This window comes from Leptonotus elevatus, chromosome 17, assembly GCF_054856555.1.
Source record: "Leptonotus elevatus isolate MCC_2025b chromosome 17, RoL_Lele_1.0, whole genome shotgun sequence".
NCBI lineage: Eukaryota > Metazoa > Chordata > Actinopteri > Syngnathiformes > Syngnathidae > Leptonotus > Leptonotus elevatus.
In genome coordinates, this window is record NC_141255.1 from 697,883 (window position 1) to 714,244 (window position 16,362).

At 44.8% G+C, this 16,362-nt stretch overlaps 3 protein-coding genes across 4 annotated transcripts; 1 reads left to right on the forward strand and 2 right to left on the reverse strand.

Moving 5' to 3' along the window:
* Positions 1-94: 94 nt before the first annotated feature.
* zc3hc1 (zinc finger, C3HC-type containing 1) lies at positions 95-3,776 on the reverse strand. The gene is made up of 10 exons (XM_086059611.1): positions 3,632-3,776; positions 3,090-3,192; positions 2,864-3,014; positions 2,701-2,784; positions 2,492-2,619; positions 2,274-2,410; positions 1,232-1,487; positions 995-1,159; positions 701-910; positions 95-613 (listed from the first exon to the last, which is right to left on the reverse strand). The coding sequence occupies exons 1-10, from the start codon at positions 3,757-3,759 to the stop codon at positions 542-544; spliced, it is 1,434 nt and encodes a 477-aa protein (XP_085915737.1). The 5' UTR covers positions 3,760-3,776; the 3' UTR covers positions 95-541.
* A 1,590-nt stretch (positions 3,777-5,366) lies between these two features.
* Positions 5,367-8,472, forward strand: klhdc10 (kelch domain containing 10). Its single transcript, XM_086059474.1, has 9 exons — positions 5,367-5,601; positions 6,047-6,268; positions 6,352-6,506; positions 6,579-6,727; positions 6,800-6,884; positions 6,964-7,030; positions 7,100-7,147; positions 7,218-7,357; positions 7,656-8,472. Exons 1-9 carry the CDS (start codon positions 5,526-5,528, stop codon positions 7,863-7,865), a joined length of 1,152 nt encoding a protein of 383 aa, XP_085915600.1. The 5' UTR covers positions 5,367-5,525; the 3' UTR covers positions 7,866-8,472.
* A 47-nt stretch (positions 8,473-8,519) lies between these two features.
* cax1 (cation/H+ exchanger protein 1) lies at positions 8,520-15,673 on the reverse strand. 2 transcript variants are annotated; one of them, XM_086059368.1, is made up of 20 exons: positions 15,526-15,673; positions 14,755-14,934; positions 14,546-14,685; positions 14,362-14,470; positions 14,130-14,246; positions 13,986-14,047; positions 13,724-13,912; positions 13,223-13,414; positions 13,057-13,156; positions 12,840-12,981; positions 11,611-11,794; positions 11,438-11,537; positions 11,242-11,360; positions 11,123-11,160; positions 9,748-9,875; positions 9,350-9,483; positions 9,177-9,271; positions 9,024-9,102; positions 8,824-8,932; positions 8,520-8,755 (listed from the first exon to the last, which is right to left on the reverse strand). In XM_086059368.1, the coding sequence occupies exons 1-20, from the start codon at positions 15,599-15,601 to the stop codon at positions 8,682-8,684; spliced, it is 2,367 nt and encodes a 788-aa protein (XP_085915494.1). In that variant the 5' UTR covers positions 15,602-15,673; the 3' UTR covers positions 8,520-8,681. The 2 variants fall into 2 exon arrangements, with proteins under 2 accessions (XP_085915494.1, XP_085915493.1); XM_086059367.1 differs by having other exon boundaries at positions 9,613-9,875.
* Positions 15,674-16,362: the final 689 nt, after the last annotated feature.

Here is a 16,362-nt window from a genome sequence, read left to right on the forward strand (position 1 = left end):
TTAAAATATTAATAACACATTGCATGTGTGTATGTTAATTCTATTAATTTGATTTCAAGCTAAGGTTTGTAGGAAATTTGAACATCACACTACATTTCAAAAGACCATTTTATTAAGCAACACATGCGTTGATAGTGAAGACTAGATAAGCAACGGGACGTCACAAAAAGGCAAATTCAAAGTCAAGGCAGCCCAGTCCAAATATGTTCATGGCACTCCATTCATAAAAACCTGCAATCATCAGGAGTTAAGTACTCTCACTTGCACAGTCACACTATTTATACATTTCAGGTGATATTCTAACACTGACGCAACACACGCTGAAAGTAAACATTGCCTATCCAGTGTCGAGCCGTTCTGGCTCTTTCTCATCGTTAGGGATTTCCTGTCTTCCACAGATTTTCACACACATTTCTATCTAACATGATGTGCTGGTATCCCAAAATTCAGAGGGGTCTCATTGGTCTTCCTTCACAGAGCGACGGGATATGATCTTGCTCATCTCTCCAGTCCAGCAGTGCGATGTTTTAGCTGATGCGTTCTACTGAGATTCCGCAGTTATCTGCCACTGACGGAATATAGCAAACACCCTTTTGGATCGATCAGGTGGGCCCTGGGAGGACAAAACAAAAGAAGAGAATGTCAAATATTGTGCAAAGTCATCTTGGGACAAAACACACGAGCCTATGGTTCCACTTGCCTGTGCTGGACTGCCAGCTGCTGTGTTTGTGTTCTTCACGGGCATGAGGAGGTCAAGGGCAGCCTTCCAGCCTTGCTGATGAGGCGCTGGCACTGCGTCTGGAAGAGGCGTGGCCTGTGGATCCACGTTCTCCTTTCCAACGGCCACCCAGGGACACCAATCTCTGTGCTGAGCCAGTGGGTCAAACGTATTCCTGTGTACAACTTCGTCCTAAAAGAGCGAGCGAGTCATTCAATGTCGTTCGGGGACTTTGGAGGCACGGAGGGGGCGGGCGGGGGAAAGGGGGGCACTTACGGCTAATGAGAGGCACAGACGTTTGGAAGGAAGGGACAAACAGTCACCTTGACCCCGGCTGCGACTCGCAGGCCTCTTGCCCCTCATCGAGGGACTCGGTGGCTCTTCAACGGGACTGGGCGAGTCTCGGCTCCGGGCTCGTAAAGCTGCGGGCGTGCCCTCACTCTGCAGAATAGGTCAGAAAATGTTGATAGCCTTTCAGGGCGTTTTCGTCATTACATTTCAATAGAAGCTTGCCTGGTCAGGGCGGCAAGAGTCCTGGCTCCTCAGTTTCATGCGACTCGGCGTGGACGGAGCTGTGGGCGAGGGAGGAGTCGACTGTTCCTCCGGGCTCTCCTGAGCGGGAGCCGAGGTGGCAGGAGCGCTTGCGGCATCCGTTCCGGTTTCTCCGTCACCTCCCACGCCTTCCATTTGGTGGAAATTCCACAGGCCCACTTTGCGCATACAACAGGAGCAGTTAAGGATGGGCAGCGTTGCGATGTGTACACCTGGGCTGAGGAACCAAAAAAAAAGACAATGTCACACGTAATCCAGCCACTGCAAGTGAGGAAAAATTACGCAGTACACACACAAACACAAAAGCTGAAGCGATATTTCTGTCAAAACTTCGCAGTGATTATTTTCCCACATGGACTAATAATAATAATGTTACTACAGACTGAAGCGTCACTCAGAGTCAAGACGAATGGCAATGAAAGGAAGAGGTGCCTAAACATTCCCGTTGTTGTGGTAACCTCAATCATTTCCATCGATGTTTGTATCAGTTAAGTGGAATCAAAAAAAAATTAGGTCACGGACAAAAGTCAACGCCTTTAAAATTGGACAAATGTATGTACAGTGTATATATAAGTGCTGTCAAAATTAAAGCGTTAACTCATTGATTAATCACAAAAAAATATCACATGAATTATGTATTGACATAGATTAATCACACAAATTTTGACCAGAGATGATCCTTTAGCTTGACAGCTGTTATGGAAAATAATTATTTAGCATGTATCAGCATAACATGTTTATACCTGATTGTGGAGAGCTGCATTTTGCTTCTTGTACATGAAGTTGCAACAGTATGACCTTGACAGATAAGCCTGCTCAACACAGAAGAAGTACCTCTTTGTTTTTAGACTGCGCTCCTTCCTGTCTAACTCACCTCCCTAAACCTAACCAGGCTGGATAAGAATCTTCCCATGATAATTGATTGTGCACTCTCACAGAGTGTGTATATATATATATATATATATATATACACATTTTTTTATTTTTTATTAGAGCAACTCACTTTGCAGCCCAGCCACAGAGAGAAACGATGCACGCTGCCACTTGGACAGCAAAAGGTTCCGAGCATGTGGTTCCCTTTCTTTTTTGTTCCTCCTCTATCAGCTGTAGGATAACACTAATGATATCCTCAGTCAATGACTGCAAAGAAACACAAGATGCGTAAGAGTAACATCAGAAATTTCCAGGTGATTGTTCGTATCCAAGTATGTGCTTCCTCACCATTGATTTCAACAGCTCAGGCTTCATCGATGGAAGTTGCTGTCCAAGCATACATACGCCCTGATAACGCTCAATGAATTCGTTCAAAAGTGCTGAGGGTTCACCGGCTGTCACGATCCACAAGCGCTCTGAAATCCAAAACATTCAAAGAATCATCAAATGTTGCTAAAACACACGTTCGACATGTGCATCAAGTCAAGCGCTCTCACCTGGACAAGGAAAGTCAGGCCAGGGACAAAACTTCTCATGTTTGGTCTGAAGCTGCCTGGACAGCTCTGCGAGGCGCGATTCATCTAGTTGAAAGGAGGGGGTAAAAAGTGTCACACCTCCGAGCCCCGAACTAGAACTTGGCTTCTGACTCACTCGGCTTACATTTGTCAAAGTCTAATGTGAGTTGTAGTGATGCGCAGAGGAAGGCCTGGCAGCTGGAGCACTTGAGCATGTCGTGGGCAATGTTGATCCAGCCGTAGCGGGCGCACATGAGAGGGGAAAGCACACGGGGCTTCCCGGCCCATTTCAAACAGTGCTGTGCTAAGGAAAACTGATACATTGATTACTGACAATGTATAAAACTAATCTCAGAACAACAAAAGGATATAGAGTATGACTGAACTCTGCTGAAAAAGGCCTCCTTGTTGGTTGCCTCACAAGGTGATGGAGTGTTGCTACTGACTTCTGAGCATTTTGAATCACCTTGTCCACTACAATTACAAAAACACAACGAAATTAAAGTTCAGTTTTACAATGTACACATTTTTAAATACTGAATGAATGCGCGCTTACAACATGACTAGAGCAAAGAGAGACACTTATAGTCTTCTAATCTTAGCTTCAACATCAATGTCAGAGTTTATCTGTCAGTCCCCACCCCTATACAACTTACAGCACGAACAGGGGAGATAACATGAGGAATTTAGCAACACAGGCTTCACGCAAGAGGGGGGAGATAATGCGTGCAAAAAAATGTGCGTGAGAGATGACAGACAATTCACAAGCTATCATGTGTGAGAAACGCCTCTCTTCGTGCTCCTTACTGAATATTGCATCGCTGCCATGCTTCTTCGTTAGCTAGGAAGATTAGCCAAAATGCTGCACAACTAAGTCGTAAAAATCCGATCAAAGTTGTTTTTTTTAACCCACCAGTGGGTGCCGGTTGCTGACACCCCCTCGTTTAGAAGCTCGCGGATTTTCTCCGGGGACGTGAGGGAAGAATTGTTTTCATTGGAGTTGCCGAGGCGATCCCCACGACTGCTAGCAACAGCCGCCATGTTGGGCCTCCGCTTCTTCTTCTGTTCGTTTCCAGGCGATTGGCATTTAGCAAACTGCTTCTAGGTGCACTAGCGCCACCTAGCAATACTGCACGGCCGTCACAGAAAATTGAGTCACTGCTTCTTTAAAACAAATACCGATATTAGCTCTCCAAGTACTAACAGAATGACCAAGGTTAAAATAAAGTAGCCTAGTAGGTCTAAATATTATTAAAAAAACAAAAAACAAGACAAAGGTTTTTGCTCCTAAAAGGTATATTTATTATAGATTTTCAGGCGATAGTTTGAACATTAACACTAATTAACACATTAATCCACGCCCGTTTATGCCTTGGGCCGGCAAAATGGCACTAGTAGCACTGAGCACATGATCACAAGTCAAGCCCTTAGTGAGAAGATCTGTTTTTTGTCCATCACAAGAACAATCGAGCCATCCGTTCACTCTTTCAGAGCGAGCTTTCTACTAAATCATACATTAGAGCTTATTGGAATTTACATAGGAATATACCGTGGTCTAAAGTCTGGCTGTTGCCTCACAAGTTTTTGATTACTGTACTAACAAAATTAGACAGGTTTCCTTACACAAAATCGACCCCGTAAAACGTTTCATGATTATTATTATATATATTTTTTATGATATTGACACTAGGTGTTCATTTTGTTCAGCTTCTCCTGAAACTGTGTCACATCTTTTCTGGCATTGTGAGCTCACTAAGAAACTATGGAAGGATGTAGTGAGATTTATTTGTGGTGACCTTATTGCAAATTTTGTATTGTTCTATTAGCATTTTATTTTAGGTTATTTTGTAACCAGTGGTAAAGATGACAAATAAAGTTTTTGTGGTAAATCTGCTAATTATATTCGCAACGTTTTATATGCATAAAAGTAAATTCGGAACTCGCACCCCCCCCAGCCCCACCCCCCACCCCCCGTATGCTGTCTTGTTGTTTCTATTTGTTTGTTTTGTTTTCAAAGCTTGTAACAATTTCATAACCTCCACGTTTACCAGAATCTTTTTACACAAATTATGTAAATCAAATATAAAGTGTTTGTACTTTAGCAACCTCTGTTTTGGGGGAATTTGTGCACTTCAACGTCGGGGAATACCATTTTCCCACCGCTTCACCTGACCTCGGTCAGTAAACGCAGCATTTTACTACGACTACCTGGCATCGTCGTTAAAAAGACCAATTAGTAATTGGTTTTGTTGAGAAAATATTTATATCACTTTCTGGCGTCTGTGAGTTATGTTTGCAACCAATCAAGCCTGCCAGAATAAAAAAGAGTGAAAGGACTTTGAATGAATGTCCGAGATTACGAGATATAAATTGAATGGCTAAAAAGTGACATTGTATTTTCATTAATATAGTTATGGGGTTGTTGTTTTTTGAGTGTCGTATCCCCCTTGGCGCTTTTGTTTTTATTTTATCGTTGCAACGTTTTGATTGCTTTGCTAAAGTGTGTTAGTTTGTTCAATAAAGCATAAAAAACAAACACACACACACACACACAAGTCAAGACATCTCTCCTGCCGCGCTGAATAACTTGTTTTGAAGTCAATTGATCCCGCCTACCTCCAATGACGCAGCGTTCCAAGAACGCGCCCTCTGATTGGCCAAAACCCTTGCGCAAGATGAATGTATAATGGCTGTAAAGCTACTGGGGCTGCGCCGCTATCGTTTACCATGTCTCTCTAGTACTTTAGGAGCAGTTGTTTCCCCTCGGTGTGATGTTGTGAGAGAAGCTGCGCTAAAACTGGGACAAGATGACGGACGCCCGAGGCGATCGCTGTCCGGACCAGTTGAATAAATTCAAGAAGCTGACAGGCAGGCCGCTGCACGGTGAGCAGGAACTAGCAGATCCATCTACGACATTAGCACGTATGCTGCTGTTTGCTACCTCACTATTGTCAGCGGTTGTCTGACAAAGACATACAGATATATAGGTCGCTATATGAAGGCACTTAGCTACCAAGTCTGATATGATTTGAGCGAGTGCTAAAGCTAAGCTAGCATCTCCATATTCACACGTTTGCTTAATGTTACACGGTGAAAATTATTTTTCTTTTCTTTAAAGTGACATGGCTTCAAATCTGCAGCGGTCTGTTAAACTCGTTAGCTGGGCAATTTACTCCTGAAGAGCAAAAGTGGCATTTTCAAATTGATATGTGACAAACTGCTGGACGCTGCCCTGCCAGTCAAAACAGAGCATCCTTACAAAAAGCGCAATGCATTTCAGTCAACTTGTCTCGACTTACACGTGTGTGTGCATCCCTTTCCTCCTCAGGTCGTCATAACCCCCCCGCCCGCAGTGGCCACCGCTGTGTCGCTGACAACACTAACCTCTATGTGTTTGGGGGGTACAACCCGGACTACGATGAGTCGGGCGGCTCAGAGAATGATGACTATCCTCTGTTCCGGGAGCTGTGGAGGTACCACTTCGCCACGGGCCGATGGCAGCAGATTGAAACGGAGGGCTTCGTGCCCTCAGAGCTGGCCTCCATGTCAGGTGAAACGCAGATGCCGATTCTGTCTGTCTGTCTGTCTGTCTGTGGGCTGACACAATAAACCTCTCCCGTTTCCTCACTGCAGCCGTGTTGCACGGGAACAATCTGCTTGTGTTTGGCGGCACCGGGATCCCCTTTGGCGAGAACAATGGCAATGACGTCCACGTTTGCAATGTCAAGTACAAGCGGTGGTCGCTGCTTAAATGTCGCGGCAAGAAGCCTAACAGAATCTACGGACAGGTAAGTTCCATTACGACCCAACATGCGAGGCGGGCGGATGAAGATTTAACAGTTTGTCACGCCGTATTCCAGGCGATGGTCATCATAAATGGCTCGCTCTACGTGTTTGGGGGGACAACGGGGTACATATACAGCACAGACCTACACAGGCTGGACCTGACCACCAGGGAGTGGATCCACCTCAAGCCCAACAACCGACCAGACGACCTGCCCGAAGAACGGTATGGGTAATAAATTCCGGTCAACGAAGCTGCAAGCGTTGTCAGCGTTCTCATGCTGATTCGTCGTTACAGGTATCGGCATGAAATCGCACAGGATGGACAGAGAATCTACATCTTGGGAGGAGGGACCTCCTGGACGTCTTACCCTCTGGACAAGGTACCAGGAAAACATTCAGTTGAACCCTTGGGCTCTTTATTATTATAATTTTTTTTTAATGTATTTTCTTGTGTGACAGATTCACGCGTACAATCTGGAGACCAATTCCTGGGAGGAGATTGCAACAAAACCTCATGACAAAATAGGTTTGTGTCCTATTGAAGCATTATTTCCCCTCCAGACATTTTGTATGTAACCGTGTGTGTTTCCGTTAGGGTTTCCCGCTCCTCGAAGGTGCCACAGTTGTGTCCAAATAAGAAACGGTAAGTGCTTTAGCAAATGACCGCTATCGATTTGAATCAAGAGACTTATCGTATGCGACTTCCCTTCTAGATGTATTTCTTTGTGGCGGCTACAACGGCGAGTTCATCTTGGCTGACCTGTGGAAGCTCAACCTGCACACGTTCCAGTGGAGCAGGTTGCCCGCCATGATGCCCGAGCCGGCCTACTTCCACTGCGCCACCGTTACGCCGGTGGGTACGATTGCGGTTGTTTTCTGTTGAGCCGTCGAAACGTACGAAGAAGAAAAAAAAAAAAAGAGACAGTACAGTACAAAAAAAAAAAAGATCAACAGAAGCCGTGGTCACTTGTTACTAGGCGGAATTTCTGGGTCACACACACACGTGAGGTGAGGTGGCAGCAAAAAGAAGTCAAACAGGAAATCATTCCAAGCACAGCACTCTTAAGAATGAGAAGTTTAATTACACATCATTTAACCAACATATCTTTTTATAAAAGATCTTCTTCTTTTTTTCCCGTTCTACCGGTCAGACTGGCTGCATGTACATCCACGGCGGCGTGGTGAACATCCACGAGAACAAGCGGACGGGATCCCTCTTCAAAATGTGGCTGTCCGTGCCCAGCTTGCTGGAGTGTTGCTGGGAGATACTCCTCCAAGCCTTCCCTCACCTTGCCAACCTGCCCACCGTGCAGCTGCGTAACCTGGGCCTCACGCAGGAACTCATCGAGCGCTTAAAATAAGACTTTGAACGCCGGGAAGCCGCAAAAAAAGGGGGAGTCTTTTGAGGGACTTGAACATGCTTTGAAGGATCACTCTTGTGGAATTTCTTTAAAAAAGTCACATTCACTGTGAAATCGGGGCTCTCGGAATCCATTTGGAAAAGCTTTTCTTTGACTAGTTGAAGCCCCTCCCCCGCGTTGAAATTGTTGACTTTGCATGGGCAGTTGCGCCTGTAGCACGCCAACACACTGCAGTGCCTTGAAATATGAAAAGCAGTTTTAATTGGCGTTGCAGCAGTGTGAGGAGAGGACAGTTGTCAGTGCATATATTTGTTAAGCACACACTTTTTTTGCAAATCTTTCAGTTTTAATAAAAAGGTCCAATGTAGTCATTATTTTATACATTGTACCCCACTATTGATCTTTTAAACTGAGGCTAGGATCCTTTTTGTGCGTCAACACACACTAAATTGTTCCCTGCATGTCTTTGCTGTTTTTAGTTGTATTCTGAAAATCTACTGTACTTACATTGGACTTAATTTACTAAACGGTGAGCGTTGGAATTATGTACGCAAAAGGCTCATCTGACTATTGTGTTGTTGTCAATAAAGTTGGGTTGAGAACTCTCGCGCTTGGCTCGGCTAAATGGATGGAAAGCAATAACGCTGCGTGAAGAACTAGAAATTGAATTTATTGAGCACATTTTACAACAAACATATACATGCAAAATCAAGCGGTGTAACTATTAGAAATGTCTTAAAATCTTGCATGCTCAGAAAAATACTGTAAAAAATATTGGGTTGGATTTTTTTTCCAATTTTGCTTCCCCTCAGTAGATTAACAAGAGCGGGGGGAGGGAGCAAAGAAATAAAGAGCCAAAAGGATGAGGTAGACCACCACCAGAGCAGTGCCTACGAACAAAACACATGTTAATATTCCTCCACAAAAATGGATACAAAAACAAAAATCACAGGCTTACCCTGAAAGTAGTCACACTTGCCATCCATGAAGATAAAGTTGACCAGAATGACACTGAAGATGCTTGCAAAAACGTGGATGTCACTAAAAAGCAGCACGAATCCAACGTCCTGTCCACAAAGAGCACACAATATATATAATGTTAAAGTACAGCCACAAGAGCAAACGTATCATATAATCCGCTCAAATTGGTTGACTTACATAGGATGCGTTGAAGAGGATGAGTAGTGGGATTTGAATCATGCACACCTGCACCGCGATGCAGCTCCCCACTTCCAGACTGGAGATTATTGAAAAAAAAAAAAAAAAAAAGCATGATACTGTCACCACTCGTGCATGTATTTAGTGAAGTACCTCAAACTGATGTTATTCTGCAGCGCAAACTGGATCCCGTTGACAATTTCGGGGAGTTCGGGCACCATTGCCAACACCGTCACGCCGATGAAATACTGAAGAAAGCACCAGGAAGTCACAATGTTGAATAAAAAGGCTGGAAAAAGCAACTTCTTCTTTTTTTTTTAAAGCACCTGCGAGATGGAGGAGTTGGTCAGCATGGGCTCGATGTTGTCCGTGCTGATATCGGCGCAGCAGGCCATCAGCACGGTGGCCGCGATGAGCACGGCGAGCGCCCTCCACCGCGACCAGTGGACCACGTGGTGACCTGTTTGACACGCGGACGTTGCGATCGGCGCCTTTCACAATTCATCACCTTTCACCTCACTTGCATGCTTTCAAACTTTTTTTGGGGGTGATGCCCGCGTGCGGAAATTAGGAGCATGCAAAAACACACCTGTGGCAACGTGGCAGGGGGGGACAATGCTGGCATTAATGCACGAGTTGACGGCGAGGGGCGGGCCGGCGGCGCCCTCGCCGATGCGGGGGAGGGCGGCGGCGGCGGCGGCTCCCTCGTCCGCCGCGTACTGACCGTGGGCGTGGCCGCCTTGGCCGTCGCCGACGTGGATATCGTAGATGTGCGCGTGGGTTTTGAGTGTGAAGATCAGGCCGACGAGGTAAGCGGCAGGCAGCAGCACGCAGATGATGTACACCAGAGGCCTGGCGCCGCAAGGACGTTCATCGGCACGTTATTTCCCGCCACACTTCAAATTGACACTTGCGAGAAAAAGTCAGCGAAATCGTTGGCATGATGCGAATCTCTGCATTAATTGGTCATAAAATGAGGATAGTCACACACACAAAAATAATAATAAATTTAAATAAATCAAGTGATATCGATATATCCCAGGGCCTGATGAAGCAAAACGGACCCAACAATATTTGACAAAATTAGGTTTTAAAGTGGAAGTCAACGTAAACATTTCTTGACAATAATCTGTAACTTCACTCGTCTAAACATGACGTTCTGATTTAACTCATTCACTCCCAGCCATTTTCACTGAAGCAATACCCTTCACTCCTGGCTCTTTTACTGGATTTTGACTGATTTAGCAAGGCCAAAAAGAAAGATTAGAGTCTCTTCGTTCATCAGGAAAAAAAAAGTATATTTCTATCTGTTTCCGTCTTGCAGCAATTAGCATTAGAACGTAGCTAAGTTTCATCATTATTCACAAATCTATTTAGAACTGTGAGTAAATGAGCTTTTTTTCCATCATGGCCCTGGTTGATCTCTTTTGCCACCTGTTGGTCATTTGTGTAATAACTACAATTTCTTCAACCATTCTTTGCAGTTGAGAGGCTGCATCAAAGTCTTCTGAAAAAAAAAGAAAGTATAAATACGTCTTTCGGAAACTTAAAACATTTTAAATATAACATATTTATACGTTTTGGGGAGCAAATGAGTTAATGTTACATTTGTGGAATATAAATTATGAAGCAAAATCCAGCCATTTTTTGCCATCTCATGGTGCGGCCATTTTGCCACTTGCTGTCAAGTGAAGATGACATCAAAGTGACCAGGCAACGACCAATCACAGCTCACCTCATTTCCGACGCTGCGCTGTGATTGGTTGTTACCCGAGACCTGAGCAACATTGACGTCATCTTCAGTCGACAGCAAGTGGCAAAATGGCCGCACCATGAGATGGATAAAAACAATTGCTTAACTCATATTCCACTAACACAATATCAACCAGAATACCATATTTAGACCAGCGGGGCTGCATAGAACATATTAGCGTCACCCAAAAAAAAAAAAAAATGGGGTTGACTTCCCTTTTAAGCAAACTGCGCTTTTCTATTGTCATTTAGATGACAGACCAGATTATGAGACCAGATTATAGGACCAGCTAATGCAAAAATCAGCTGACATAACGTTGACATTCCTCAACAGCATGCCGACTTACTCCACATGCATCATAATCAACTGGGGGTCCATTTTACTCTGCAACAAAAGACAACAAGTTAAGACGTCCAATTGCGAAGAAGCGTCGTTTCGTTTCAAGAATCGGCGGCGGCGGCCCACCATGTCGTAGTGGCAGTCTGTGCACACGAGGGGCGCGCTGGCATTGCTGGCATTGCTGGAGCAGCCCCCGCACACCAGGCTGCCAAAAGTCTTGGAGAAGACGGTGGGAGCAAAAACACCTGAGCAAAAACAAAACAAAACTGCTTTTGTCCTCTACTGGAAGCGAACGTATACGGTGGCCGCATTCCATACAAACCTCCAATGGATATGAAGAGCAAAGCTGAGCTCACGCCGGCCGAGCGACTGTTAAATCGCTGCTCGCGGTGTTTGATGCCACCAATAATCATGCAGATGCCCTGCGTGGGTGACACGATGCGTTGAGTCACACGGCCGAGACCGCACGGGGGGGGGTCCTGCCGGGACGCTCACGGGTATGAAGAGGATGCAGCCCAGCAGCGTGCCGGTCAGGGCGGCCTTGACCACCTCCTCGTAACACTTGGAGGCCACGCGCTGGCCCTGCAGCAGCGCCGTGATGTAGAAGGTCATCTCGGTGATGGAGCCGAAGGTGGCGTTCACCACCGCGCCGACGGCAAAGTTACTCTGAGCCGAAATGCTGCGGAAATCCCACACAAGGATGTGAGATCTTACTAAATATTTCAATTTGACACGGTGACAGAAAACAGCAGGCCTTTCAAATACAATTAGAATTGTATTCTTTATAAAGTATGACGGCGTCTTAGGGCCACGTATAAAAAAATAATAATATTTTTTTTTAGAGGGTGGAGGCAATATTCTAAGAAGAAAAACCCTCACAAAAGTGGCACATTTGTGAGTTATTTTTCTCGAATTATTACGTTATAAATAAAAAAAAATTGAGGGCAATATGGCAAAAACAATTTTTTAGTGCGGGGGCAATATTCTGAGAGAAAAAAAACTCGCAAATTTGCCACTTTATAAAGTGGAAATTTTGTGAGTTTGTTTTTCTCGGAGTAATATGGCAAATTTGAGTATTACATATAATATATTTATTTTTTTTTGAGTGCGGGGGCAATATTAGAAATTTGCTTTACTTTATAAAGTGGCACATTTGTGAGTTCTTTTCCTCAAATTATTACGTTATAAATAAAAAAAAATTGAGGGCAATATGGCAAAAACAAATTTTTAGTGCGGGGGCAATATTCTGAGAGAAAAAAACTCGCAAATTTGCCACTTTATAAAGTGGAAATTTTGTGAGTTTGTTTTTCTCGGAGTAATATGGCAAATTTGAGTATTACATATAAAAAAATTTTTTTTTTGAGTGCGGGGGCAATATTAGAAATTTGCTTTACTTTATAAAGTGGCAAATTTGTGAGTTTTTTTCTCAGAATATTGCAGCCCCTGAAGAAAAATATTAATATGTGGCCCTAATATGCCATCATAACAAAGCTATGATTTAAATTAATATTTACCACACAGATGTATTTTCAGAGAGAATCAGTACCGTTATTTCCCATTCAAAATATGGATTATTTATTTATTTATTTTTGTGATTCAGTATCTGCATCACTACCCGAGGTACTCCTTGAGTAATAGAATACAATCCATTTAGTGACAAGTCCTGGAACATTTCTGAGATATTGTACGCCAAAAACAGAATTATGACCATAACAATAAATTACCTGGCGATACCCTTGCCGATGTAGTAGGACAGCGGGATTATGGAGACGATGGCCGTAGCAAACTTGGTCTCCGAGCTGAAGTACTTGTGGTCGTGGTCAGTATAGCCCACAATCAATGTGACGATCACCAACGGAAGCAGATCTGCAAAGGACGCCTCAATGGAAGGAGAATAAAAAGCAACACGCCAAATGGAGAAAACGCTTTTCAAAAGGATACTTAGTGCGAAGATGTTAATCCCTTGCACAGTGTATTTGTAGTAATGCAGATTGACGGCGCGGTAGCAGCACAGGATGACTCTCGCCTCGCACTGATGCGTCTGGGAAAAGACAAAAAAGGTGGCTTGGTGTGGACTTCCGTCATTTGCCCGCCAATTTCTGGTTACCTTTTCCGGAGCGTGCACGTGCACGTGCACGTCCTCGGGCGCCATGAGCAGGACGACGGCCAGCGCGCGGGCGTTCATCTTGGAGACGGGGATGGTGAACACCGGCAGCCAGCAGACGACGCAGGCCACGCCGTGCACCACCGACAGGACCGGATAACCCAGCAGCAGCCACACGTACGTGCTCACGCGACGCTGCGGGGGGGTCAGAATCCAGCATGCTGCTGATTATGCCATCGATGAACTGGATCAAAAATGGACTTTGACACAAAATGTGGACACGTGAGCTTCAGGTGTCACTTTTTCCCCTCGGGGTTTGCCATTCTCCACTGTAGTATCTGTGATTTTGAATGGGTGTGGCTGGCCTGGTGAGTGACATGGGTGTCGGGGAATATACATCAATGAATGTACCGTATTAGGCTTTTCTTTTGTTACAATTTGTCGCATCTGTCCTTGACCACTTGCAGCTCCAAATAAAATGCAAATTGCCACGTTTGTCCTCACCCAATGTTTGGACCTGGTCCGAAGCGGTAGTTCCGGGGAAGGCGACTCAATGGGCAAAGGGGAGGACATCAGAAGAGGCCCCGAGTCCTTTTCCATGACCATTTCCTTGCTGTCCTCGGAGTCCCTCTCTTCGGGGATGACCTCGCACCTTGGCGGCTTCAATGTGGATCTTTTTGTCAAGTCGGTGGCCTGAGATTAGAAAGCACGCGGATCATGTCCTGTACATCGACACGCGCGTGGAAATTTAGGCGGAGCATCTGACCTTTCCCACCGATTTCCCAAAGGGCCAAATAAAGTAGCAGGCTAACTTGAAACACAGTTTTCCTTAAATGGGGAAAAACAAAAACCAGACCTGATCAATGCTCCTCAAATTGACGGCGAGCCGTCCAGAGGAGACGACACCAACCATATTGAGCACCAACGATGGTCAGAAACATCACAGGACAAACGACCGCGTAGGTTAAAGAAATCCACCAGCCGAATAAAATCACATAAACGATGTTCCCCAAGGTCATTGTGGAGCCTGCAACACGTCAAAATGTGTGTTTTAGTCCCTCTCTTACACATCGCCAACATTTTTTTACACTCAAGAAAATGTTTTGGATTGCTTCAGATTGCGCTGAATGAATTCAAAGAACCTTCTTGGGGCTTGACGACGCTAAGGTCCGAGTAGAGTTCTTTGACCACTTCGGACCGGTCTTCGATGGGCCTCTCTGTGACATTGCATTTCCATTTTCGGAAGCCAAACTGCAAAAAAAAAGCATTCTTTCGATTAGAAAGGGTGGCCTTTGAAACAAAAAGGTGACATTCAAGACGACTTGCCTTGTAGTTGTTGGCTTCCCTGTGCGCCTCGACCTCATTCTCAGCCCTGATTGTGGTCTTGGAGGCGTTTTCATGCCAATCTTCCTCGCCGCAGCGCAACGGCACCGAGTGCACCGAGTTGCTGTGCGCTCCCGTGTAAGCTGCGGGAAAAAAAAAAACACCACGTCAGCATTTGCGCAAATGTCAAGCGACAGTGCGGACGACGTCACCTCTGTGCACGGCGAGGAAAGACTTGGGCGTGCAGTGGCAGAAATGGTTGCAGGGCGAGTCGGGCGTGCGCGTCTCGGCGGCGTGCACGAGGATCTCCGGGTGCTGCGTCCCCACGCACGGGCGCTTGGTTTGGGATAGCGTCCCTGGAAACGAGCCATTGGGCTCCGGGTCCAAGTTCTCTGGATGGACGGAGGAAACGCGAAAGGCCCAAAAGGTTCTGCTGTCAAATATGCGCTACGCGGAACATCGTTTTCGCTTGAGAAGAATCAAGTCGAGTTGAATTGAATTCGGAATTTGCACAGCCATGATCACAAATGGCTGTGACTAACAATAACCGCCTGAGAGTCATGCATGAACGAACACACACACAGGATGACATTAGCAATGCATTGTTGCGACATATAAACACACAAAAAGTGATGTGCCAGGGGAAAATAACAAACAAAAACAATAAGAACAACTTAAGCTAGCTGCCACTTCTATTCAATTTTCTGGATTTAACAATATATAAACTAAATAAATAAATGTTTGTGGTGAAATAAACATGTCAAATAAGACATTTTGAATACACAGAGTTAAACGGCAAAATTCATATTCCAGCCCGGGTTTTATTCCACAGGCTGTGGAATCCACAGGTGACTTCGATTACGCGCTAACGAACACAATCACGAGGTTTCACCACGCAGAAAAAAGCTTTCGCGTTCGTTTACAATCATGAGATTCGAAATACGTTGTGAACGCCAGGAGCAAACTAAATGAAGGAAACTCACCTGTCGATCTCCTCCTCGCGCTCTTTGGCTCGCCTGTTGTTGCTATGGACACGAACGTGGACTTTGTAAGGGACATGTCCACTTCCAGCCGGTTGTCAGACGTCCTCCTCGATGTCTTCTTTTCTCTTTCCCAACTGCGCTTGCTTGAGCAACCGCAACACGCTTCGCTGCTGTTTTGCGAGGGCAATAAATCAGGGATGAGGAAGAGGAGGAGGAGGAAGAGGAGGAGGATATGCTAACTCGCTTGGAAAATATTGTAAAAATAAATATGGTAGAAATATTTGTAATAGTCCTGCTTCTCGTGCTTATGTGATTTGGTCAAGTCTCTTCATTGTTTGTAAAACGATTCTTATTTTTAATGGTCACATCAAAGCAGGCAACTCTGGACCTTGAGGGCTCCTTCACCCTATACACATTTTTTAGATGTTCCCCTCCTCCAAAACACCTGATTCAAATGATCATTTCATCAGCAAGTTCTCTGCCTGATAACAAAAGTGATCGTTTGAGTCAGGTGTGTTGGAGGCCAGGGAACATTTCAAACATGGCGGATGAGACCGTCGAGGGGCGGAGTTGGTGACGCCAAATGAAAACGGATCTCTGTTTTGTTTGGTTTTTCATTTCAAATATTATAATTTTTTTTTGCGTTAAATAAGAAAAAAATACAAAAGGAAAAATGTTACATTTTAGACATTTATTAAGAAGCATAAAACAAACTTATTTTTAGTTGTTAAACTTGGCTCCGCCCCCATGGATAAACTAACTGCATACTAAAATGTAAATTCATGCACGTGCAGTACATGTATCAATGTTTTACAGTAAAATGGTGGAGGATGTTTA

Excerpts from the sequence above, each read along its gene's own strand:
- zc3hc1 (XM_086059611.1), bottom strand. The coding sequence starts at position 3,759 with ATGGCGGCTGTTGCTAGCAGTCGTGGGGATCGCCTCGGCAACTCCAAT. Across the intron at positions 2,620-2,700 it reads GCCTGACTTTCCTTGTCCAG|AGCGCTTGTGGATCGTGACA; the intron begins GTGAGAGCGCTT and ends TTTGGATTTCAG. Across the intron at positions 1,160-1,231 it reads ACTCTTGCCGCCCTGACCAG|AGTGAGGGCACGCCCGCAGC; the intron begins GCAAGCTTCTAT and ends CCTATTCTGCAG.
- cax1 (XM_086059367.1), bottom strand. The coding sequence starts at position 15,601 with ATGTCCCTTACAAAGTCCACGTTCGTGTCCATAGCAACAACAGGCGAG. Across the intron at positions 13,157-13,222 it reads ACGTGCACGCTCCGGAAAAG|ACGCATCAGTGCGAGGCGAG; the intron begins GTAACCAGAAAT and ends GTCTTTTCCCAG. Across the intron at positions 8,933-9,023 it reads TCCTCTTCAACGCATCCTAT|GACGTTGGATTCGTGCTGCT; the intron begins GTAAGTCAACCA and ends CTTTGTGGACAG.
- klhdc10 (XM_086059474.1), top strand. The coding sequence starts at position 5,526 with ATGACGGACGCCCGAGGCGATCGCTGTCCGGACCAGTTGAATAAATTC. Across the intron at positions 7,031-7,099 it reads AAAACCTCATGACAAAATAG|GGTTTCCCGCTCCTCGAAGG; the intron begins GTTTGTGTCCTA and ends TGTTTCCGTTAG. Across the intron at positions 7,148-7,217 it reads TTGTGTCCAAATAAGAAACG|ATGTATTTCTTTGTGGCGGC; the intron begins GTAAGTGCTTTA and ends CTTCCCTTCTAG.